Genomic DNA, 25,435 nt, shown 5'->3' on the forward strand with positions numbered 1-25,435 from the left:
AGGGACCTGTGTGGTTTATGTTTTCATAGATCGAACAATTTCAGATCGGGGGGAGAAAAAGTCGCTGAGGCCAAACAAATCCTTAATATTCAGCCTCATCTTTCTATTCTCTTTTGGCTCGGTTTCCATGACAACTCATATTTATTGGGCAATTCTGTGTGTATTCGCTGAAGGCAGGTGATTGCTTTTGCTCAGCCCAGGGGTTGGGGAAGGCAATCTGGAGAGAGGTCTTTTAGGAGAATGTATCTTGTTTTATCTTGCGGGAACTCTCAGGCTAAATTCTTTAAAAATGACTTGAATTAATTTCTTAAAACTTTGTGGTAGACATTATCTGAAAGATGAATTAAACTAAAATGAAATCAGTTATAAGAAGAGGAGGAGGAGGAAGAGGAGAGAGAGATGAGAGGGGTGGGGAAGAGAAGGAGGAAGGGAATAAACGCAAACATGGTGTGTGGATTTCCTCTAATAACACCAGCTCAATTCTTTTTTTTTTTTTTAATGATTTTATTTATTTATTTGAGAGAGAGAGAGAGAGAGAAAACACGGGCAGGGGGAGAAACGGGGAGTGGCGGGGGAGAGGCAGGCTCCCTGTTGAGCGGAAAGTCCCATGTGGGACTCAATCCCAGGATCCTGGGATCATGACCTGAGCTGAAGGCAAACGCGTAACCTGACTGAGCCACCGAGGTGCCCCAACACCAGGTCCATTCTGGCCAGTTTCATGCTTGCCTTCATACTCCCTGGGCATTTTGCCAATATCCACACCTCTCCCGTCTTTCTGCATTCGGGTTTCTGCTCCTGTCACTGCAGCAAAGCAGAAGAGAGAGGCTGGATGACTTAACAGGGAAGCTGGGTACTGACATGGCCACGGCCACTGGACAACAGGGCCACAGATTTAGAAACACTACTTTCCCCTTTCTGGGGCTTCCAAATCTCTGCTTCTTGTCCTGAGGGCTTTCTCTATCCTAAGGGAGGGTTTCTCTACCTGTGAGCAGGACAGGCCAAAAGTACAGAGGATGTAATGCCATTTCCAGAGGGGACCCTCTGTCAGTGAAGGGCCACTGGCTGTGGATAGAGATTCCATCTTGACCCAAATCCTGGTGGAACCCTTCTGAGGGGCGTTCTATGACATTCCTCAAATGGACACAAGTAGGGTTAAGCTCAGCTGTCTACAGCAATAATTCCCTCACCGGCATGCCCTTCGGGAGCTTCTCTCAGTGCCTGCCTCAGATGCCCCACTTCTTCCCTTGTGTGCCCTGAAGCTAGTTCCCAAGTAGACAGGTGCTCCCAAGCACTCCTGTCAAAGTCTGATTTTAGGTGGGTTGGACCTAAGGTGCTCAGGCATCCCCTTCTTGGCATCAATGTATCTGGGAAGTAATAGTAGTAATTTAAATTATTATTAGTATTCATCATTAAAGCAAAAGGAAGTTGAAGCTGTCTTTCTCTGGTTCCATCAGAGAAATAGAACCTCCCCCGGGGTTTCCACACAGAAAGTTTCACTATAGGGAATTAGAGGCCTACACAGCCATTGGAAGAGCTGGGAAGTCAGAGGTCAAGAAAGCTATGACTGGAAGTGTGTGATTCCCAAGAATACACCTGAAAAACTCTGCAAAGCTTATATCTGTCATCTAGCCAGACATTGGCTTACAACCGCCACCAGAGAAAAGCAACTTTTCTTTTCCTTCACCTTGCAAATTTTGTGCAGGTTGGAAGAGTCTCATCTGGGACTATAAGAGGAGAGGGCTCCTGGAAAACAGGATCCCAGGTCTCTGGCCAGCAATGCAGAGGGGAGTGTAGAAAAGGAGGTGGGAAAGCTGAGATTACAGCAGAAAATCCAGCACACACAGGTAGAATGCCCCGCAAGTCTGACCTCGGGCAGGGCCAGATAAACGCTGACCAATTCTTGCTGTTCATTTTCTTCTTTCCCAGACTCCATGAGGATCCCTACATCTCATATCATTTGATATCATCTAATCATGCAGAGAGGTGCCATATCAACCAGTTACATCAGAGGTTTCTTCTTGTTGTGAAGCCTGTACTAAACTTACATACCCCATTGTCTTGACTTATCTGATGCCCCAAGCTGGGCTTTCAGCCAAGTATTGATGAAACATCTTAGCCTTTACAAAGCCTCTTCTGGAATCAGCAATCATGTTCGCCACCTTACTCCACAATGGCCTCCATGACCACTAATGCCTGAACCCAGCTCTTCTTCCCAGATCCTTTATTTGAGTTCAATCGCTGTGTTGAGTATGCAGTTGGGAGAAGACCTCCAGTCATCTACTAAGAGCTGACTCTTATAAATGTTACTCTGAATAGGTTCCCGCCTGTGGGTTGGAAAGGCAACTTCCTATATCATGTAGAGTAGAGATCATTGCTCTGACTGCTTGAAACCTGACCTTTTCTTAGCTTTATCCCGGTGGCAGATGCTGCCACCAGTCACCCACTCCTGATTATTCCCTTTCTCTTTCCCCTTGGGTTTCTTTACAATGCACTTTCTTTGTTCTCCCCCAATCTCTGGTCACCTGCCTCAGAGTTCAGCCTCTGAGACCAGCAGAACACACAGGACAGGAGGATGCCCACCAGACAATACGGGCCACCTTCCAGAACAATCCAAGGACTCACAGGAGGCCGAAGTCCTGTTCCTCATCCCCTGCCCACCACCTTAGTGAGAGAAACAGGAGGAGATAGAGGGTCTCTGAGAGCCTGAGCTTTGTATTCTGAAGGGCCCAGGAAATTTCTGGATGGAGCTCTTTACCTTACTCATCTGGGCTAAATTTAAACCAGATTGGACATTTAATTAGTTTGTTTTCTCACTTACTAGCATATAAGCATTCAGGAGAGAAAAACTAATTAGTAATGAACCAAATTAATTTATTGGATTTTTTTTTCCTGCACAACCTATCTGGAGCATGAGTGGCATTTTTTTCTACTAAAACACTCAAATTTGCATTTCTTTTCAAGGATTTCACAGCACCTTGGAGAGCTAAGACTGCCACTCCACATTCATAGCTTCAGAAATACCAATCACTTGTGATTTTACATCCTGGCAAAATCTGTAAGCTCAACCCTTGTGTATAATTTATATATTGCACCCACTAGCAAGACACCTTAGCTGAGATGTCCGGTAAGTCATCTGAAACTCAGTGAATGCTCAGCAGAGCCTGTCTTCTCTCCCTAACCTCAGCGCCAGTCTCACTTTGCCCCTGCTATCATGAACAAGGCATTTTTACAGCTCAATCTCCCTTGCTCACAGAATCAAAAGCACCTCTGTCTCCTCCCTTTCTCATCGGTCCCCAACTTCTTCTAAGGCCAGATCTAATGCCAAGTGGATCTAATGCCAACCCCTTATCTCTCCATTCCCTCGTTTACATTATTACTGCACCCCAAGCTGCTGTACATCAACATGCAGGCTTCTCTTCATGACCCCAGCATCTGTCCTCTTCGGTCCATCTCCAGCACTCTTGGACGACCCTTCCTGAACCTATTATTTCATGATGGTTTTCTCCTGCTTCAGGTTTGCCTCTTCTTGACCTGGACTTGCCTTGAACTTCAGGTCTAGCTTATTTGGTAGCTCCTCTACAAAGATGTGCCCAGAGTCCTCAATCTATTTTTTTAAACAGAAGCTGCCATCTCAACTGCTTCCCCTCAAGCCTCCACCCCTGCCTGCTCCTCCTCCCCAATCCAGATTTCAACTAATCACATCAAAAGCTACCCCATCATTGTTGTGGAACTCTCAGTCCTCTCTGCCTCTTCCTACTCTCACATCCCCCAATTCAACAGATCACGAGATCATGTTGATTCTCTTACCATAATGCCCTCAGTATATCACAGCCTTAATATTTATACCTCCCCAATCCAGCTCCTGTCATTTCTCCTGTCCTTCAGTTCTCAACTTTTCAGTTTACCCTTCACAATACCTGCAGAATCATCTTCCTAAATGATATATCTTACCTTGTCACTTGCTTGCCAGGAATGTTTTGTCCTTCCTGTCCAGTAAAGTCCACAAATTCTTAGCATGTCATGGAAGGTGCAGTATTATCTTGTCCTGTCTCTACCGGACAGCCTCCTCTTTAGGTGTACTCCCCTCAACACACCATGCTCCACTCTCCCACGCTAGGGTTGTCAGACTTAGCAAGTAAATACAAAATGCCCACATTGATAGCATGTTCGGAAATACTTACACAAAAATGTTATTTTTTTGGTTACCTGAAATTCAGATTTGACTGGGTGTCTTTCGCTTAAACCTCAACATTGTCCCATACAGCCTTCTCCAAATGTGCTCCCATTCACAAACCCATGGGACCTTGTCTGTAACGGTTGTTCTCCTCAAGTGGAATTTTTTGCTCAACTCTCTCACTTACTGAACTCCCATCCAATCTATAGCTCTCTTACCCATAGAGGACATCCAGCTCCTCTCCTTCCTGGCACATAGACCTCATCTGCAGTGAGTTAAAACTAAGACCTCCCTCTCATTTTCCCTAAGGTGCTATTATTTTTAAGATTTATTTATTTATTTGAGAGAAAGAGAGAGTGTGTGTGCACGTGCACTCAGGGTAGAGGGGGATGAGTGGAGGGAGAGAGGATCTTAAGCAGACCCCTTGCTGAGCACAGATCCTGACTCTGGACTTGATCTCACCACCCTGCGATCACCATAAAGTGCTCTCTTTATTAAAGAAAGAAAGCTTTGTGATGTAACTTCAGAGATACATGTGGAAGGCAGAAGTGCTTGTCTAGCATAATAATGCCAAGTTGTTCATTTTCAAAAATAGCATAACAATTCCATATTAAAAGGAACTCGTTTCTTTGGGAAGGGCATGATAGAAAATGAATTCTTCTAGTAGCAAGGTTTGCTTATTTAGATACTTAATAAGGAAATATTGGAAATCCTCCCTCTTTTTCCACCTTGCCTAAGGAGCGGGTAAGAAAGAAGCCAGCCAACCCTAAGACAAAGTCCGTCCTTTCTTATGAAAAAACACGTTTTATGGCTAAGCTTCTAAGCTTGTGAGACCCCAGAAGGACCTGAGGAGACTGAGATCTGATCAAGGAGGAACAGAATCCAGGGGAAGTAGAATGGAAGCCCTTAAGTACTGGAAAACCCTTTGAAGTCCTGGGATGGCCCTGAATGAGGCCAAATTCCTCCCTACCAGTTCTTAGCTTGAATAGTCTGAGAACAATTGCCAAAATCTCTTCAGTGATGGAATGGATCCGCAATATAGTACACATTTGCTTTCAGGCAAAGTAGGCAAGTGTCCCACTCTCTTGGTCACAGGCTGGCCAGCCACCTCTTCAAGATGGGCTGCTGAGCTTACTCGGAGCATCTCCACACAGACAGTGACCCAGCCAGAAAAGGGTTAGTTTGGTCTCAGCTTGAACCTCCCTTTAGAAATGTCTTCTCATCTACACTTGCTATCATATCCCACTCATCCTTGCAGGCCGAGATAAATGTCACCTTTCCTGAGTCTTCCCTAACCACTATAATCCCTAATACAAACTACAAAGATATTCTTTGGACATGTAAAATTCTCATCCTCTCTACCAGAGAACAAAATTCATGGGGACATGGACTAAGTCTAGTCCATTCACCCTCTTACCCTAAGCACTTGTCACTATGCTATGCATATAGTCAATGTTGACTATTCCGAATGAATGAATTTATTCTGATTTTTCTTACAGCTACTTGTGTGTATGTCTTTTCTCCTACTTGAAAAATATGCTGTCTCTTGTTCTCCTCTCCACCCTCCCTGCACTTAGGACACTTCTGTGTGTGTGCCCATCATCAGTTTTTGGTAATATTTAATTAATTGAACTAGGATCTGAAGGTTAGTTTACAAAAATGATAAGTTTGATTTTAAACACATAACTGATGTCACAGGAGGTGATAATATTACCATGAAAAAAAAAATACAAGATGCTGCTGTACAAGTATAATGTTCAATGTACTGGAAAAGCTTATAACACTGAAACCTCCTCTATGGTTTCCACAAAATGCTATTTCTTAGTTCTCATGAAGGTAAACATCTGCCTAGCCCATGCCTGGATGGTCCCAAATTTTGGATTGGTGAAATTTAAACTGATGAAGTTCCATTGAATTCAAGAGATTTAGGCAATGTGGAATTAATTTTAGTTATCAAAAAAAAATCTTAAATTTACATCAGTTTGTACAAACTTTACTAATTATAAAAGCTTTAGAAACAGCCAAATACTTCCCAGGCTGTTTACCTCTTCATATATTTTGTGGTTTGAAAGATTATTTTGGCCCCACCAAATTAAATTTTCTCCACTAAGATCACGATATGCCTATGTTAAGTTTGTGTGCATGCCATATCGCTCAATCTACATGTGTTTTACTCAAAGTCCTTTTCTCCATTTTCAGATATTTTAACTTAAGGAAAAATAACTAAGGCTGGTAAACTTGGCTGAAAGTCTGAATTTTAAAAACAAACAAACGAAAAACAAATCAGCTAGTTGCTACAGAATCTTCTTATTTGTCTTCCGCTTTGGTTGTTTACTTTTTAAAATGTTTCAGAGATTTGTCGACCATAGTCTTAGTAATCATTTATTTAGCCAGTGGGTAGAGTCTAGAACAACATTTGAAATCCATTTGAAATAGATAATTTCAGTGTAGTTTTCTTTCAAGATCTGAGATACCAAGGTTAAGAGGCAGGTGACAAGGATTTACCGGTAGTATGATTTGGCAGGGCACTCTAGCTTCCTGAGCCTTAGGTTTATCATAAAGGAAATGGGTATAATAATTATTACTGTGCAAACACACTGTGAACAGCAGTCCTGAGAGGTTACACCCAGTCCCCGACCCAAGCTATTTTTAAAACTTCCAGTGATTGTAGTGTGCGAGGAATGAAGTCCAACTCCATCTCCAAAAATAACGAACTTATCTCAGCGCCATTTAAAAGTATTAGGCCTTGAAGTATTTTCACCAGCATTGTAATAATTCTTCTTTAATTTTTCTCATTGGGTACTTTCAAGGAGGGAGAGAGGAGGAATCTAGGGAGAGAAACAAGGCAATTTCATAGGGCCAGTCCCTGAGTTGGAATTTTTCACCCTAACTACTCATGGCTCATTCAGACAAGAGTAGAAAGATAAATCTTTCCAGAGGAATTGTGAATCCTGAAAAATATAGAAGACTTCAGTGTATCAAGGCAGTGACTTAACTTCAGAAAAAGTCTTCCTTGTCTTCCGTAACAGTATTTTGAGAACATCATCACCATAGTCACTACTATTATTGATCATACTAATAATAACTAACATTAAGTGGGCCCAGACCCAGAGAGTGTTTAAAATATTCTAGGTGCTGAGCTAAGTATTTTTTTAAAGGTTTTTATTTATTTATTTGACAGACAGAGATCACAAGCAGGCAGAGAGAGAGGAGGAAGCAGGCTCGCCGCCAAGCAGAGAGCCCGATGTGGGGCTCGATCCCAGGACCCTGGGATCATGACCCGAGCCGAAGGCAGAGGCTTTAACCCACTGAGCCACCCAGGCGCCCCTGAGCTCAGTATTTTGCATGTGTTATCTCATCAAATCCTCACAGTCCTCTCTATTTATTGTTTATTTTCTTCGTAGTGATGAGAACATTCGTAGGGTGAAGCAACTGGCAAGGGTCTCACTATAAGTGAGATACCTAAGAGTGAGGCCCAGGTTTGTCTGAACAAAGACCTTGTGCTCGAAACCTTTGCATTTTAACAGTTTGGAAGCAAGTTTCCGCCATCCCTGTGCTGTTGAGAGAATGATCAGGAGCATTGGTTTGGTTAAGAGTTCAGATATTTTGAAGTTCAGAGTTAGGAAGCAGAGGGGTAGAGATTCAATACGCAGGACTAGATTCTCTTTAAGAGTAAAATAAACAAAACCAACCAACAAACAAAAAAACACTGTGTACTTGATTTTTTTTTTTTAAGAATTGGTAGTTCTGGTTCATTAAGTAAACAAATGTTTTTAGGTGTTAAAAAAGAATAATGCTAGAAACAGGTTTATCAAAATTAGTTTACACATTGCAGTATTTCAAAAATCATTTTACAGGGTAAGTCAAAGAAAGGTTCTTTCTCACTTATTACTAAAACCCAGCACATGAAAAATCATCAGCCCCAGCTTGGCTCATGGAATTTTGGAATATTTTACTATTCTGCACACATCTTACAAAAATAATTACACTTGCTGCAGTGAGTGATATTAAGGAGATCTGTGTTTGTGAAGTATTTTGTTTGTTTGACTTCTTTTAAATAGACCAAAGGAGAAGAAAAAAGAAGACTGCTCTTGAGGTACCTCTGTTGCACATTTACTTTTGTGTAACTTAAGCTTGAAAAAGAGAAGTAAAACACGGAGAAAGTCTTTAAAAAAAAGTCTGGTTACCATTGTTTTTATAATACAAGTTCTGACTGGAACTGTTGACTAAACATACCTGGAGATCCACATTGAAATTTCCAATAGCAGAAACATTCATCCTAATTTATCTCCCCAAAATAATTGCTGACATAGTTTTTGAAGTTACACAGTTTATTTAGTTTCCTAATACAGAATTTCAGACGACTTCAAACACCAATAGCTAAAAGGCCCTGGGGGAGAATTGGTTTACAGAAGTGCCAACTAGATGTTATTATAAGATACACATTCCCAGGACTTAGTAACGTTAGCAAACAGGCAAGAATAAAGTACTTGCACGTTATGTTCGGCATTAACGCTCAGCTTGCCAAAGATGATCACATGGGGATAGGTTCTTTTTCAGGAAGATTATTTGAAGCGTAGATGATTCTTTGAAGAAGAACAGATGCCCAGATGTAGCACCCTATTCATTAACCATGACAAAAAAGAAAGCATAAACCAAGATTTTTATACCAAAGAAACATGGTTATACTTTTTTTGCTCTTAATAGGCACTACTAAAATAGGTAAATTATTTGAAGATCAAGGGAAATCTGCTAATCCTTCCAAAGAATGAGTTCTTCTGTGAGTCCTCCTCTTGAGTTTCATGCTCCAAGCCTGTGGCATAGATTAAAATTCTAATTAATGGTAACATCCTCTGGATATCATAACTTCTTGGGTATGCCTTGTTTTAAACTCCATGCTGTGAAAGATTATACCCACTGGAATATAAGCTCCATGAGGTCACAGATTGTTTTTAACCATATTCTTCACTGATGTAAGCCCAGCACTAAGACACTTGGCACTTAGTAGGCACTTACTAAATATTTTTGAATGAATGATAGCAATGCCCCAATGTGTTTAGGCTCTCATAACAAAATATATGCAGAATATACTCAAATGAAGGTCTCATTGAGGCAACAGCTTGGTTTTAAATCCATGACACTGAAATGTGTCCTGGACTTCCTTCACAAAATTTTGCACCAACCAGAGCCTTGTCCAAATAGCAAGACATATGTGACCCAGAGCATTTTACCCCATTCTCTGTGTAACCCGCCTACTCCACAGGCAATGATAAGAAGTGGGAAATGTGAGAGACCCACATAATCCACTTCAGGAAGGAAATCCCATTCACTTAATAATATAATATCATTGGAACCAGGAACATCTCACCTGTCAGCTCATATGTTCATGTACTTGGTCGTATCGTGCCCGGAGCATTCTGGAACAAAGCAGAGAGCGTTGATTTGTTCTTTTCTCTCAGTCCCCTTTCCTCCACTGCTAGAGCTTCCCAAGAAATTCTATAGAATTTAACAAGGATCCCAGAACTATCCAGCCTGCTCCAGGAGCAGAGACCTTTATTTTCCAGGAACAGTCATCAGTTCAGATGTACTATCCTTCAGGAGCCTTCTGCAATGCCTTCTAAGCTGGTTTAGTCATCCTCTTCTTGTATCTCATTTACCTGCAACCTCTCCCAGAGCAACAAATTGTACTGAAATGATCAGTGAGTAGCTGCTTTTCCCACCAAACCGCAAGCTTCCTTGGGGCCATGTCTCATTCCTGCCTAGCATTTGTCACGGTGGGTGGCACGGTGCCTAGAAAAGTAGGTATGCAGACGATGCTTGCTGAATTCCATGTTCCCTGCAACCGTCCTTTAGAATGGCCGTATGGTGAAGATAGAATACAGTTGGTAGAAGTGTTCCTCTCCTACAATGGTAGACACTATTTGAAAAACATAACTTGACATTCTGTTTCATAGAGGATGTCATTTCTGATTTTAAAAACTCCAAGAATACCTGGGTGGCTCAGTCTGTTGAGCATTTGCCTTCAGCTCAGCTCATGAGTCCAGGGTCCTGGGATCGAGCCCCACATCAGGCTCCCTCCTTAGTGGGGAGCCTGCGTCTGCCTAGCCCTCTGCCCCACCCCCTCCGTGCTCCCTGCTTATGCTCTCTCTCTCTCTCTTTCTCAAATAAATAAATAAAATCTTTTTAAAAAGAGAGAAAGAGAAGCAGCTTCTCCACAATCTCATGATGCACCAGAGTTGGTCAGGACCTTTGTTCCAGGTTCCAGAAAATCCAAATAGAACTAGCTTAAGCCAGATGAAGTATTTAATGTAATGATAATATGTCTCATAGAGCCCACAGACAGGAATAGAATGAGGCTAGTTTTAGAATTACACATAATGGGGACTCAGACTGTCAGAAAACTTGAGTCTTGTCTCTGTTCTCCTCTGACCAGCTTCTTTTGCTTTTCTGGGACACGTGAAGCAAAACATGGCCACAATAGCTTCAAAATCCACATTTTTATGTCCTAAGAACCCAGAAAGATTAACTTCTGTTCAGGTTCACAATCCCCTTGGGAATGATTCCAATTCACCCAACTTCATGAAGTACTCACCTTAGACCAACCAAATGCAGCTATAGGTGGGGGGTTCAAAAACATGGCCATGCTGTTGGACAGTCTTTTTTTTAAATTTTTTTATTAACCTAAAATGTATTATTTGCTGCAGGGATACAGGTCTGTGAGTTGTCAGGCTTACACACGTCACAGCACTCGCCATAGCACATGCCCTCCCCAGCTGGACAGACAATCTTACAGGTGTCCACCACACTTCCAAATTCATTCGTTTCTAAGAAAAACCTATAACCAAAATAGATCATTTCAAATGCATGAATTGTAATCTCTATAAAATATAAAAATTTTAAAAACAAAAATCTGCAAATTTCTTTCTCTTAATAAGTCATGGTACTGATTAAAAAAATTTCCAAATAAATATGCTCATTTCGTTTTAAAAATAAATTTACTTTATTATACGATAATGTTGACAGTTTACATAAACAACATCATTTAGAATATACAAAACAATTATAAAATACATTTTTTAAAAGATATGAAAATCTTTGACATTCTTTCTTGGTATCAGACCTACCAAATTTTAAGAGACACCATTTACATTTTAGGATCAAAACAAAATTCCCAAGCCTGACTTGGCTTGAGAGATTCCACTGGTCAACCAACATCAGTTCAGGGAAGAAGAAACATTTTCAGCATTTTGTTTTGTTTTTAAATGCTGTAACAACCGTTTGTTTCAAGCACTTTGGTATCAAAGTACACCGAGAAAAAGCAAGGGCATAGATTAGCCCAGAAGAAGACTTTTGAAAATAAAGCATATGCAGCAGGAATCCAATGGATATAGTCCTGTTTCAAGGATGGTTATGAAGTCAGAAGAAAAAACAGATTTAGAAGATAACTAGTTATTTGGCTTAACTCTTAATATATTTGAGCTATTTCTGTGAAGACAACCTCATTCTGACTCAAAACACGATATGTGCTAGAAAGTGACATCCAACTTCATCTTCAATCTGAATTCTCCTCTTCGCTTTGTGTGTGACGTCTATACTGCAGAGTAAAATCTGCTAGGATTCTGGAATAAAACCTGCTTGGCTAGCATCACAACAGCGTAAGTACAGCAAGTGGGGGACACCTTCCATCAGTTTTCATAAATCACCCATCCAGTCAGTGTAGACATTTTCATATTATATGGAATACTGGCTAAATATAGATTTAGCTTTTTCAGTTTTAAGAGTCTTTATTAAATATACTATGGAGTCGAAGGAACATTTGGCAAGACGGTCCCAAGTAACAGATGCTCACGGTCATGATTTCATTGCATCAACAGCCACTTGAGAGCAATCACAGGTACTGTTTTTTGGAAGAACAAAAATGAGGCTATGGTCACAGACAGTGTGTGCCTGGGCTCTGCTGTGGTGTCACTGACCATTGCCCAGGAATAAACAGCTTCTTCTTCCAGTGCTATCATTTATCCCTTAGTTAGCATGAACACTTACCTGGGCTTAAAGATGCTCAAGCTTTTACTTTCCATCTTTATTCATTACCCGAGCTATGGGGGCAAATCTGTTTGCTTTACTAATGTAAGAATTTATTCACGCCGCAGAGAATTTATAAAGGAGAAAAGGAATATAAAAGAAGTCGGTGCTGCAGAAAACATGATGGTAATAGTAACATATACAGCCAGGACTCTCCAACCTGAGTTTCTGCAGGAAAATATCCCCAGCATCTCAGAGTCATGGCAAAACATAATGTACTCTAAAGTCTTGGGTTATATTAGTGATTTGGGTTGTGCCCACTCTGATCAATAAAAATCATAGCGAAGAACCCAAACTGAGGTTGGGTAAATCTTGGTTCCAATTTCAGCTTCCCAATTCCTACCTCTGTAAATCTGGATTGTGTTATTTAACTTCTTTGTGTCTGTTCCCATATATGGGAAATGAGGTTCATAGGAGATATTCATAGGTTCTTAAAAGGATTAAAGGAAATGATATACTTTAAACTTTTGGTCCATGGTATGTTCTGGATAAATGGCAGCTTTATTTTTAATGCAGTTCCTAAAATCTAAACTCCTTCTCTCTCTCCTTTTTTGTTTGACTGGTAATACTGGTAACAAAACTTTAAGTGGACATTTATTAAAATTTCTTAACTGAGTGCTTTTTCCCAATTACTGAACAATAATAAAATTACTTATTATTATAAAAATAGTAAAAAACACAGATTAACATTACAGACAAAAAGTAAATACATCATTTAAAATTCATTTCTCCTGGCTCTTTTCCTGAGACACATTCTGTCCTTTTTCTAATGAGCAAGGCATCTTGAAGCTTGCCACCAGCCTGGAGGTAACTTCATAGCCTGCAGGAATAAGGGAAAAGACAGCAAGCTGGTTAAGAGAAATGTACTATGGAAATTAAAAAAGAAAAATCTAGAGCCAGCATTTTTGTCTTCAGTTCATTAACGATTACTGTCATCCTGTAATAAGCTAGGAGAACATTATGATTTCTCGACAAGCAGTTGCTGTACCCCATGCATCTGCTGGGTGTTTCTGGGAAAAGAGATTCTTTCTACTGCTACTTGAGCTATGGAGAGTCACTGCTCTCTCTTTCTGAAGGTGACCAAGGAAGCCCGTGGCTCATTGCTACCGCTATGACTTAAGAGGAACTAGCCAAGGATGAAGCCAACTCTTTGATATGTGAGCAGAAAAAGAGAAATAATGTTTCCTGGTGTGAGAGCCTCTTGTTCACCCAAGTGTGCAGACTATCTTCCCTCCGAACTGCCAGTTCATGGGAGCCAAAACATGTCCTTCATTTTAAATTGGTCAGATTGGATTTGCCTCTATCACAGCCAAACTACCCTAGCTCACCAATGGTGTTAGCCCTCCTCCTTTTGTACCCTGGGAGCCTTTCTCTGCCCACCTCCCTCCCCAACTCTGCACTCCAAGGGGAGGGGCCTGACACGTCACAAGGGCTCCCTTGCCTCCTGGGTGCTGCTTGGGTTTGGCTAATGGGAGGCACTTTAGGGAGACCTAAAGGCAGGAGGTGTGAAAATTGGGGGTGTTTTTCCTGCCTTTCCTCCTCTTCCTTGTTTTGGTTCCAGCAGTGGCTATTTCCATCCCCAGATACAGCTCCTGCAGAGTATAGGCCCTCTGGTGGCCAGCCTCTGAGTGCCAAAGTAACCTTCCCCAGCCCTTCCAGGCATGGGAGGGAGCAGCCTCCTGCCAGCGTTAAAATTCCAGGAGCCTTGGAGTTCCTGTGGTTTCCCCAACCCTGCCCTCCCAGTCCCTCATCAAAATCTCCTTCTTGGATCCAGGTGGGATCCTAATTGATGTAACATTTAAAGAGCTTAGAACAGTGTTCGGCAAAGCATAAATGCTCATAAATGTGCTTATTATTAAAACATGGTTATTAGTTTTTAATGTGAGATTATCAAACTAAAATACCTCTTCCTTGCACCCAAAAAAGAGGAAGAAAAAGTATAAACCAACTACCACAACCATGCAGAATTAGAAAAGAGGATGATCTCAGAACACCAGAAAAAGTGCAGGAAAGTCCTCATTCCACATGCCTCTCGATGCGGTAACACGCAAAAGAGAGAAACGAGAAAGTCTTTTATTCAGCTTCGGATTCTATGAAAAAAATCAATTTACTTTTAGCTGTTTCTAAGCACAATCAAATTCCAATCATTGATTAACTAGACAAAGTTAAGCCCCATTTCATCAGGTAACGGTCACCTGAAGAGTATCCCATCTACCAAATTCATCACCTTACCATTAAGCAATACTAGTCTCTTGAATATCTTCATTTACTGGAGTTATATCTTTACCCAGAGTTTCCATTTCTTCTTCCTTCTTTCTTCTTTTACGACGCTTCCAAAGAGGACTTGGAAAACAAAGTGTCAGACATTAGCACAAGCCTGTTATTTCATGGGAACATATAATCAACCATCAAGAGGGCCTATGATCTTATTTCTAGATGGCTAAAAATTTGTAGGTTCCTTTTTTTCTTAAATAAGCTAGGTTCTCTCTCAACCTATCTCTGTCCAGGCCCAAATGATAGCCACAGTTGGCCAACGTGTGAATAGAGTAGAGTTACCTAAATAGAAATATTATGGTACCTAGTTGTTGATGAAGCTTGGTTAGCACAAGCAAAATTTCCAGGACCAGTTATTTTACTAATAAGCACTATTTAGTGCATGAGTAAGAAATAGTACAAATTGGAAACAGACATCAGAAAACCAAGAGAGTGAGAGTGGCCTCTGGATATGTTAATTACACTTACTGATACATTTAAAAAAAAAAGTGTTAGATACTCTGGACTGCAGTCCAGTTTCTTAAAGCATAATTCCAAATCGATGTGCTAAAATAGGCCATTTCTCAGCTCTGCCCCAAAACTGGTGTTATAAAAACTCCTTTTTGTCATTAGGCAAGTAAAAAAAAAAAATTTAAATAACTTTCCATTTTATAGCTAAAAGGAATCATACAGATTATCTGGTTTAATCACCCTGTTTTACAGAAAATAAAATGTCAGTCTAAATATGTTAAGAAGGGGTTCCTGGGTGGCTCAGTCTGTTGAATGTCTGCCTTACATATACAATGGAGTATTGTTGACTACAGTTGCCATACCATGCTGACATCCCAGGGACTTTTTTATCTTACAACCGGAAGTGTATACCTTTGATCACCTTCACACTTTTGGTCCACCTTTTTTTTTTTTTTTCCAATCAAGAGATTTAAACACACTTTATTTTTAATTATAATACTTATGCTCAGTAAAATGACAAAAACTATGCATTGTGTGTTTTATAAGTAGATACTTCAATAAAAATAATGGCAAACCTCACAATGTGATTTATTTAAATCATAGCAAAATGGAAAGAAGAAAGAGGAAGGAAGGAAAGAAGAAGACACAGCAACATACAGTTTCTCAGATTTACTTAAAAGTAAATTTAAAAAATACTTACTGACAGCATGCACAGACACTGACCACCAAAATGATAAAAATGACCATAACTGCTATCAAACAAATCACCAAAATCTGCCCTCTATCTCCTCTGAGGTAAAACAAGTCAACTCTCTCACATCTCGCCCCAGTGTAGCCTTCATCGCAGCTGGAAAAACAAAACAACGAGGTAAACAGTGCAAGACTTTGAAGAATCTCTACCATTTCTTGTTTGAAGAAACTAACACTGTTGTCATTAACTGGAATTAATAAAGGGCACAGTTCCTTTAAAAAAAATTTTTTTTTCAAATTAAGCTGTATCCTGCTGTGTTCACAAGTAATTTCACTTTCTTTGCTTGGTTGAAAACCTGTCATCACTTGAACATTAACAATATGGCTAATATAAATAAACAGAGATGACAGCAATTACCAAAACTTAGTTTAAAGTTTTAGATTCCAAGCTTAAAAGAGAGGGGATGGTAAAATTCCCTTCGCAGCTTTCCCAAGCACTTAAATAATACTATGACAAGGAATTCAAAATCCCCAGGACTTCCCATTCCATTGTAGGGCCCTCAACATGCCCCAGTTCTCTTGAAAATTATTTAAAAATTACACTATTTAATATGATCCAACATGGTAATGGGTGTGAAAGTTCATAGACCAATACCTAACACGTAGAAGGCTCCATAAATGTGATTCAACAGGATTCCTCTCTCTCTCTCTCCCTCCCTCTCTCTCTCTCTCTAACTTCCACTCACTAGTTCTGATTCTGCTACTCAACGTGGCCACAGATGAGGTGAGGCTCCTTTATTCATCACCTCTCCAACCACATCCTTCCAAAACACAGTGAGTCTTATCCTCTCCAGCTCCTTTATCTGATGCTAGAGGGACGCCATGTCCTCCACTGTCCTGTAAGTGGCCCCTTTCTCTGTGGCCGTCATAAAGTGCAGTGACCAGACAGCAACAAATCTCCAAGGGGGATGTTCACTTTCCTCAGTCTGTCAACTCTTTATCAACATAGACTTAGGATTTACCCCAATCATCAGGTTCCCTTTGACCAACCCACGACTTGTCTGAGCAACACTCAAGAAGCTAAAGGCTCAGTGATTTGGGGACTGTCCAAAGTATTCTCTGAATCACGTTAGATGCTTCAAATATGCATAAGAAGTTTGTTGGAGGACATTTCCAAACTGAAAATATATGTTGTGAAATTTAGTCCCTTTGCATTAACAATGCAAATTCAACCCTTCAGACTCATTCAAAACAAAAGAGATGGTGGTGGCATATACAATCATATAAATCTCAAAAAGATGAAATTCTGCTTCTTAAACAAATTTCTCTGTAACCTTGGTTGGTTTTCTTGGCTTTGTTTATTTTGTTCTGTTTTTATCTTTTAAACAAAGGATCTATTTGCCAGACCATTCTATAGGTTATGTTTGACAGGAGCAAGGTAGTTAATTCCCACAAAGCCTATCTTGCACAAGTAAGGAGATCCTTTAACGCCAACATTATAACTGATATAATGCTTGAAACAACTACAACAAAAACTAGCTCAGCCACAGCCATCAATTGAAAGGTGAGGCTCAATGCAAGCAAAAGAGAAAAGATATCTAATGGCATCTATTGCAAAAGGACCCCAAGGATGTATGAGGGAAAATTGCTTCCTGCAAAATAGCTAGGCATCTTTGTCACAAGGTCAAAATCACAGGAAGAGAGCTTAGAAATATCTTGAAATATCAAAAGTCTCTTACACATAGGAAAGGAACTGGAGGGGAAAATCACATTTAATTGCATGTGTGAGAGGGATATTTTTTAAAGAGTTTTTTTTTAAGGTCATAATTAAGATCTTACAAATATAGTCTCTTCTAATTAACTTGTTTCTCTAACAAATTTACTGAATATGGCATTTTTAAACAATAACTTGCCCATAAAATACACAGCAATTACTTGCTGCTCTTTCAGAATGTTTTTCTAATGATAAGTTCTGGGTTCAGTGGCTTAACCAAGCTTTAATTGAATTTCTCAGTAAGCAGTACTTCCTGCAAGCCATAACCCGATAAGGTCATGCAAGAAGGTCAAACATGTCCATAGCCAAGTTACATAGTGGCTCTTATGCTAGTTCCCTTCTCAGCAAACCAGTAACATATCAGCTAATGGTCATTTCAGTGGAAGAGAAAGAGATCAAGAGGGCCAGATCCTAGTAGACATTTATTAAATGCTGAATAACTGAATACATGAGCTTTTATTTAATAAGCATCTTACAAAATGTAAAATAATTTTTAAAGATGTCCATGACCCTTCAGGATTCTGGCAAACCAGATTTAGGATCACTGTTCTGAAATAATCAGCAGACACTATTGTAAGAGACTTGTAACTATTACATCAGTTGATCCTTATAACATCTTTTGAGATAGCTGCCATTTATTAATAACAGAGGTATAGAGAAATTACGTGAGTGGGGCCGGGATTCAAACTCAGGAAGTTTCTGGAGTTTCTGCCCCAAGCACATGCAACCCTGCTTAAATGAACTGTGCTGCATAAATAAATAAAAAGTATGTGTCTGGAAACAAATCATCCCCATTCTAAGAAAATACTGAGAAGACTCAAGGGATTTGAGTTATTGGAAACACGCTGTTTTTTTTTTTTAAATGTAAAAACAGGAGTCCACGATTCCTATAATTCCAAGCAAAAGGGGGTACCTCTGGTTTTTCAGGATAGCAGAGTCTCCCATGGCAAGAGGGTTTTGTCTAAATCTATGCTATGCCAAGTCACTCAAAAGGTCAAGTCACGTCAAATATGTCCCACTCATCTCAGTGGTACAATTTATGGAACGTCTCCGCTGTGCTGGGTACTATAATAAGGATTTTTTTTTTTAACAGATTGCTTTATTTTCAACACTTGAGAGGGGAGTATTACTACCTCCTTTTGTAGTAGATAAACTGAGGCCCAGGAAAGGAAACAGACCCACTATTAACAGTGCTTATAATTGGTGCAGACAAAATCTTAACTTAGGTCTACCTGACTCCAAAAATCCGTGTCCTGACTCCTATGCTCTTCAGCTTCCCATTGATTCTATAGCTTTTTACCACTAAGAAGCTGTTCTTGGCCCAGAGGAAGTTGTTCTTAGTTTTGACAGCATAACTTTAGTTGGACCGTGCTAGAGGGGCTTATTTACTTATTCACTGGTCATTTCCTGAACACCTATTAAATTCTGGCCCTGCGCGTGGCCCTGGGACACAAAAAATGAATAAGCCACAAGACCCACCTTTAGGTGCTCACAGACTCAGAAGGGACCCTCAAGGAAACCAACAGCCATGCTCCAGAGGAAAAGAGTTTTCATAGGAGGGTGACTGGATCTCAGAAAAAGGTTATCTAACACACCTGAGTATGTGTCTGAGAAAGAGCAGTCAATGCCAAAGCTGGGGTCCAGGAGGAGCTGATGTCCAAGTTACATCTAAAACATCAGTAATGATAAGCTCTCCGGGCTGTAGGAGCTTGTGTGATAAAGCATGAAAAGGAATGTAGGATTTCAGAGGAACATTTGGGCATTTACAGTGAGAGAGATGGCTAGGAAGGTGAGCCAGGATCAGAGCAGCTTGCAGAGGCCATGGAAATGAGTTTTAACCTCACACTGAAGGATATGAGCTGTGTTTGGATCTTGGGCAGGTAGATTACACATTGTGGTTTTCATTTTAGAACGTAGGAATATTAAAGAACAATAAATCTGCAGACCTAGGGATGAGTTGGAAAAATGTACTGGCTTAGAGAGCATTAATATTTTTAAAACTTGGGACACCTGGGTGGCTCAGTCGTTTAAGCGTCCAACTCTTGATTACAGCTTAGGTCATGATCTTGGGGTTTTGAGATCGAGCCCCGGGTGGGGTTCTGTACTGGGTGTGGAGCCTGCTTAAGATTCTCAATTCAACCCTCCCCCCACCAAGAGCCATGCTAGTGTGAGCATGCATACCCTCTCTCTCTAAAAGAAATAAAATAAAAAATAAAAATAAATATTTTTTAAACTCAATATAGTCTCTTAAGCCAGTGAGCAATTAGAGGAAATTAAAAAAAAAAAAAAGCAGCTTTCTTCTTTCCCAACACACACACAAACACACCCATTTTTTTTAAATTTCCTTATATTAGCAATTCTTATCCCCCCGTAAGTATCAACCAGTGTATTTATTTTTTAGTTAAATTTATATTTTAATTGAATTTTGGTGGAGTCCATGACCCTTAAACGTTTCACTAAATTAGGGTTTGGAATCTCTGTTCTGAGACATTTATGAAAAAAAAATGTATACTGTAGGAAATCCACATAAAAACATAAACATTCCATGAACTTACGTCAATATTATACTTAAAAAATCACCTTGCTCATCCGTCAGAAGAGGTCTCAGAGAACACTCAGAGGGGCATCTCTTTAGAAGAAAATAATTTTTTTTTTTCAAAAAAGTTGTTTGTGCCTGAATAAAATTAAACTTGCCCTCCATGTCCTAAGAGGTGGAGAGAGCACTTTCCTCCCAGTCCCCTTCCTAAGGGTCAGGCTGCGAATCTCTGCTTACAAACAGGCTCATTTCCTGGCACTTAATGGACACCTACAAAAGTAGCTCTTCATCTGGCAGAAAATCCTTCACCTTTACGTTAACTACGAACTACCTCACACACGCCAGACGAATTCGCTTCCATCCCGACCACCTGGGAGAGTAACGGAGGCTGAAAGCGCGTCCCCACCGGAGAGAGGGTTCTGCTTGGGCACGGACTGGGAGCCGATCCGGGCTCTGTTTCGGGGGCAAAGTGCCCGCCCGTTTCTCCCTGAGAAGCTGCCAAAGGGGGCCCAAAGCACGTGGCGGGGGTTGTGGGGTGGGGAGGGCGGGCCAGGACGAGGGGAACGGGGTCCCGACCGAGGGCTTGGGGGCTCCGCCTTCCCTGTCCCCGCACGCCCCCGGCCCGCACCGTGGCGCAGCCTCTGCCCGCCGGCGGGTGCGCCCCACTTACACGCACGACGGCGTCTGCTCGGCCACCACGAAGCGACATCGCCCTTTGATGCAGTAGTGCTTGTACTGCTTGGGGCACCGCGCGAAGTGGCCTCTCCGCTTCGATTGCGATTGCGTGGTGGTAGCTGCCAAGTGAGAAAAAGCCCCGTCAGTCAACTCACTTCCCAGACGCGTCTGTGTCGAGAATCCCATTCCCCTCTTTCTGTGGAATGGACTCCAGCTTCTTGGTTCTCCTTCTCTCCACATTGGGATACAAGCCAGACTTTTGTGGTCCCCAAATAGCTCTAGAGATAGGGTCTTGGGGATCTTGGTGGGAATGTTGCATATTTTAATTAAGATTTATGTCCAGCCTACCTCTCAGAAACCTTGGCGTTGCTTAAAGGGTAGAGCATAGTCGCGATGAGAGAAGGCTACTCTTTCTGTGAAGGGTATAGAGACTTTTTTTTTTTTTTTGCATTAAAAAAAGGACCATTTTTTTTTCCCTCCCCTCCTCTCCTCTCTTCTCCCCTCCCCTCCCCTCCCTTCCCTTCCCTTCCCTTCCCTTCCCTTTCCTTTCCTTTCCTTAAACATGCACATAGCACTTACCAAGTGTTGGATACTGGTTATATATATAAACATATACATGTGTGTATATATATATATATAAACTTAATACTTATAACAGCCTTGTGAGGTAAGCATCATTCTTATCTCGCATTAATGGATGAATAAAGAACAACACATGAAGGCTAAGTCACCTTCCAAGATCACACGCTAGGGAAGTGGCAGAAGCGAGACCCAGATGCAGTGGGTCCTGCCCCAGAATCCATGACCGCCCCACTCTGGCGCTCGGCCAAGCCGGCTGTTCAGCAGGTACCTGTCATCTGCGCTCAGCCTGACGCACCCAGAAGTCATGCTTGCCTGAATGAGAGATTCTCCCTTATTTAACCCCTGAATGGTTTCTCTTGCTCTGAAGAAAGAGGAAAATACTGGAAGCTTCATATGCAGGATTTGATCCTGCTCCAAACTCCGTGTCTTACCTTTTAGAGTTTTCCTTGCCTAATTTTTTAAACTGGGACAGTAATATGTAACAGTCTCTCCCTTGCTTACATGTAGAAGGTTTTAATAGATAAGGATTGACAAGAGAAACCGTACAGAGATAGTGACTTGTGGCCCACGAGCTGATCCACACCAGACACGTGCCCACACCCAGAGACTACAGCCAACAAGCCAGCTCTGACCCAGGGTTGGACTTTTCCACAGTCATGGTGTGACCAGCAGCATACAGGACTCGGGCGCCTGTGGAGCCAGAAAGACCACTTCAGAAGGTCATTGCACACAAGGTTTGGTAGGGCACCTGGCATCCCGATGACATTCATAGTAACGACTCCTAAAACTTCTTAATTAATATGATAAAGTGAGTACATATAATTGCCCAGGGCCACCAGGAAGAGGAATTGCCAAGAACTTTGGATGATCTATAACCAGCAAATTCCTGTGATGCCAGGTCACAAAGTTTCAGGGGGTGGCAGAATGTTGCTGAGGAACTGGCTGACCTGGTTTTGTTGGTGACTTGGTTACCAGCTATGCTGACAGCTTGTGCATGCCAGACATTTGCTCCCACGCATCCCAGTCAATGGGACTCTTACTGAAATTTCTTCCAGAAATAACTGCAAAGTGTCTCAAAAACAAAGATCTGTATGTTTTGGCAAATAAACTTATCAGTCAATTTCATTCGTACCTTCTATTTCCAGAGCCCTGTAGTAAGCCCTGGAAAACATCAAAAGAGTAAAGCCTATCTCGTCTATCTAAATTGGTACAACGGAATACATTAAAGACGATACTAAGCAACCCATTAGTAAGAACAGTCATAGTTACCACATAAACAGTTGTGGCATGCTGGAAACAGTGGAAAGAGAGAAGACCAGATTAGGAGGAAGGAAATCAGTGTTTTATTTTCAGCTCTGTCTTTTCCTTAGCTGCATGGGTCTGGGTAAGCTTAGGAAGCTGTCTGAGCCTCAGTTTCCCTACCTGGACACTGAAGATGATACCATCTACCGTGGAGGGCTGTTGTGGAGCTCGAATAAGAACTCATGCAGAACTTCCTAGCAGAGGACCCCAGACAATCAAGTCCTCTGTAACTGAGTTGATTCTAGAATCTTGAAAATCTTGGCAATCCAAAGAGAATTTGTATCATTACAAACAGTGTTTATCTAATAAAAGAAAAAGTTCTGGAAAATATGGGTTGCTTTTTTAAGAGGAGGTAAGCAAGCGTTGCACTTGTGGAGAATGTTGGAAGCAAAAGCTCAGAGTCAGGAATATGCAAGCCTGATCCGGCAGCGGGGAGGAGGCAGATTTAATGGAGATGTACGGGACCTGGTGGGGAACAGCTGAGGACAGCTGTGAATGGAAGTTAGAGACCTCAAACGTCAGTAGCCTGAGGTGTTTACACTTCAAATACAAGGCAGGGGAGAGCTGAAGAAGGTTCTTATGGATTAAATTAAGTGGTATATGTAAGAACTACGCTTTTTGAGTTTAGCATTGTATCAGTGTATTAGTAGGAAGCTGAAGATTGGATTAGAGTAGGAAGAGGCTGGGACCAAGGAGAAAACCACTGCCTGAGCCATGCAAACATGTGACGTGGGTCTGCAGCAGGGGCACGGAGGTCTAGGAGATGAATTTAAGAAGCAGTAAGACTTAGTGATAGATCCGCTGTGGTCCAGAAAGGTCCTTCCTTCTTTGCAACGCAAACCTGACATTAAGCTTAATATGTGGCTCTGTATCCTGCGCTTTACTACTTCCTCTAGTTGTTATGCTCCTTTAAATGTAGCCAGCCTTTTAATAAACCCCATACACAGCAAGATACCAAAAAGTGCCTCGACCAGCAGCTGCTGGGTGCGGTGACCTGACCAGCCTCAGCCCATCCAAGCAGCACAGACCCAGGCCAGGGAAATGGTTGCCAGGCCCTGTCTGAATTATTCACAGAGCTCTCTCCTTTGCCAAATAAACACGATCTTAAATATCCCCCGCATTATTCGTATTTAAAAACCCTTCCATGCCACCAAGCAGAAAACGTCCAGTGATTTCTCTATGGAACTTTAAAAACTGGAGAAAACTACATCGCACATACGGCGCGGCCCTGCCCCTACCTCCCCAAACAGATGGGATCATCGTTTCTCTCTGATGGAAATGAGAAGGCTTATCAGCATACCCCTTTCAAAAGGCCTCCTCAGTTCCAGGAGCCTTCATCTGTTACTCATCAAGGTCACATTATCTGAAAATTGAACCACTGTGAAATCTAACATTTTCTGCCTATCGTGAGACCTGATGACATTGAGCAAGGGACGGCAAGGCCTACCCTTCCATTGCAGAGATGTTTATCAAGAAGTTAATCCTATGACAAAAGAATGATTCGTCCCATGTATTGTGTTTCTTTGTTGAGAAGCAAATGACCTGGTCTTGAAAACCTAATGTGAAAACTCCCCTCATATTGGAGGTGGTGGAAACTCATCGATCTTTCTTCCCCCCGGCCTTACTCTTTTCCAACCCACGTTTCCAAAACCAAAACATTCTATGGGAATAAGTCAGTCCCACATACTGAAAAATGTCAGCACAAGCTCTCAAGCAGCTAGGCGCCACAGGTAACATACCTCGGTGTCTTCTTGGGATGCCATATTCCAAAGACTCTAAAGCCAATTAGGTAAGAAACTATGAGGGTTCCTGCAGGTAGGTGTATGACAATATCTAATTCTACGTAAGAACATCTTTCTTCTGTCATATGGGCAGATAGGCAAGAAGTCCTTGGCTCATAGGACTATTTAGAGGAGAGGAGGACATGACAGATTCATCTTGGGTCAAACTTCAGTGGAGGAATAGCGGAATAGCGCACACAATCAAATGACGTAGTTTTGGTATGGAATTTTTCTCATTTTGATGGATGCTTTGGTTAAACAACACAGTTCCCTGATCTTTCTTGTAGACAATTCTTATTCTCAAACCCAATCAGGACTTGTGATGCTTTATGTTTAAAACTCCTCAGAATTGATACCTTAGCTTTACTTTTCATAAAACATTCACTTAGTTCTTCCAGGTGTGCTCATTATAAATCTATTTAGTGATTTTATAAATTATATCAATATCATCAGCTTTTCTAAAATCAGCTTCAAGGGTAATATATTTTATGTAATTCTCATTACAGTGTGATAACCGCATAGTATCTCTAACCCCCTAGGTAAATACACAGTTAAATCTCCGTGCAAGAGATTAAAAAGGAGGGCCTAAATTTTGAGATAAAATTCCCATCAGTGTTAACAATGAGAGAGAGGGAGTAAAAAAAATACCTATAAATTTTTCTTCCCCCCCCAATATATATTCGACCTTAAAAAAGGAGCAGCTAGTGGACAGAAAAGTTTAAGTTTGCAGAGACATATCTTCCCAGTCTATGAAGTAGAGGCTAAGCCTTTAATCTTCTAGTCCTTGACTTCCTGGCAACTTCCCAATAGGGGTTTCCTCCCTTTACAACCTTCTTAAGCTGGGAGGTGAGGAAGAAAGTTTTATATTTTCTAAGTTAATTTTCCTTCTTATCTTGCCAACTATCTGCTGGAGACAGGGGAATATAAATTCATACCGCCCTTGAAGAAGTGCAAAATTTGAAAATCTCTCTTATCTGGGGACTCCTATTTGTGTTACATCCAATGCCATTTTCCACAGAAATGCAAGAGTTGATGACTCCAGGTAAAGAAAAAAAGGTCTCACAGATGTATTTGTTAATCCTCCAGTGTTACTAGAATATGCTTATGAAGGGGGT

General features: G+C 41.2%; 1 protein-coding gene across 1 annotated transcript in view; it reads right to left on the reverse strand.

The window, feature by feature from the left end:
• Nucleotides 1–11,159: 11,159 nt before the first annotated feature.
• BTC (betacellulin) overlaps nucleotides 11,160–25,435 on the reverse strand; it is a 43,925-nt gene continuing 29,649 nt past the window's right edge. Inside the window, exons 3-6 of the mRNA XM_080830845.1 lie at nucleotides 20,651–20,774; nucleotides 15,681–15,827; nucleotides 14,489–14,599; nucleotides 11,160–13,076 (exon numbers count right to left, since the gene is read on the reverse strand). Coding sequence (XP_080686971.1) covers nucleotides 14,491–14,599; nucleotides 15,681–15,827; nucleotides 20,651–20,774 — 380 coding nt within the window. The 3' untranslated portion in view covers nucleotides 11,160–13,076; nucleotides 14,489–14,490. The remainder of the gene's footprint in view (nucleotides 13,077–14,488; nucleotides 14,600–15,680; nucleotides 15,828–20,650; nucleotides 20,775–25,435) is intronic.

The sequence above is a fragment of the Martes martes genome, assembly GCF_963455335.1.
Source record: "Martes martes genome assembly, chromosome: 2".
Classification (NCBI taxonomy): Eukaryota; Metazoa; Chordata; class Mammalia; order Carnivora; family Mustelidae; genus Martes; species Martes martes.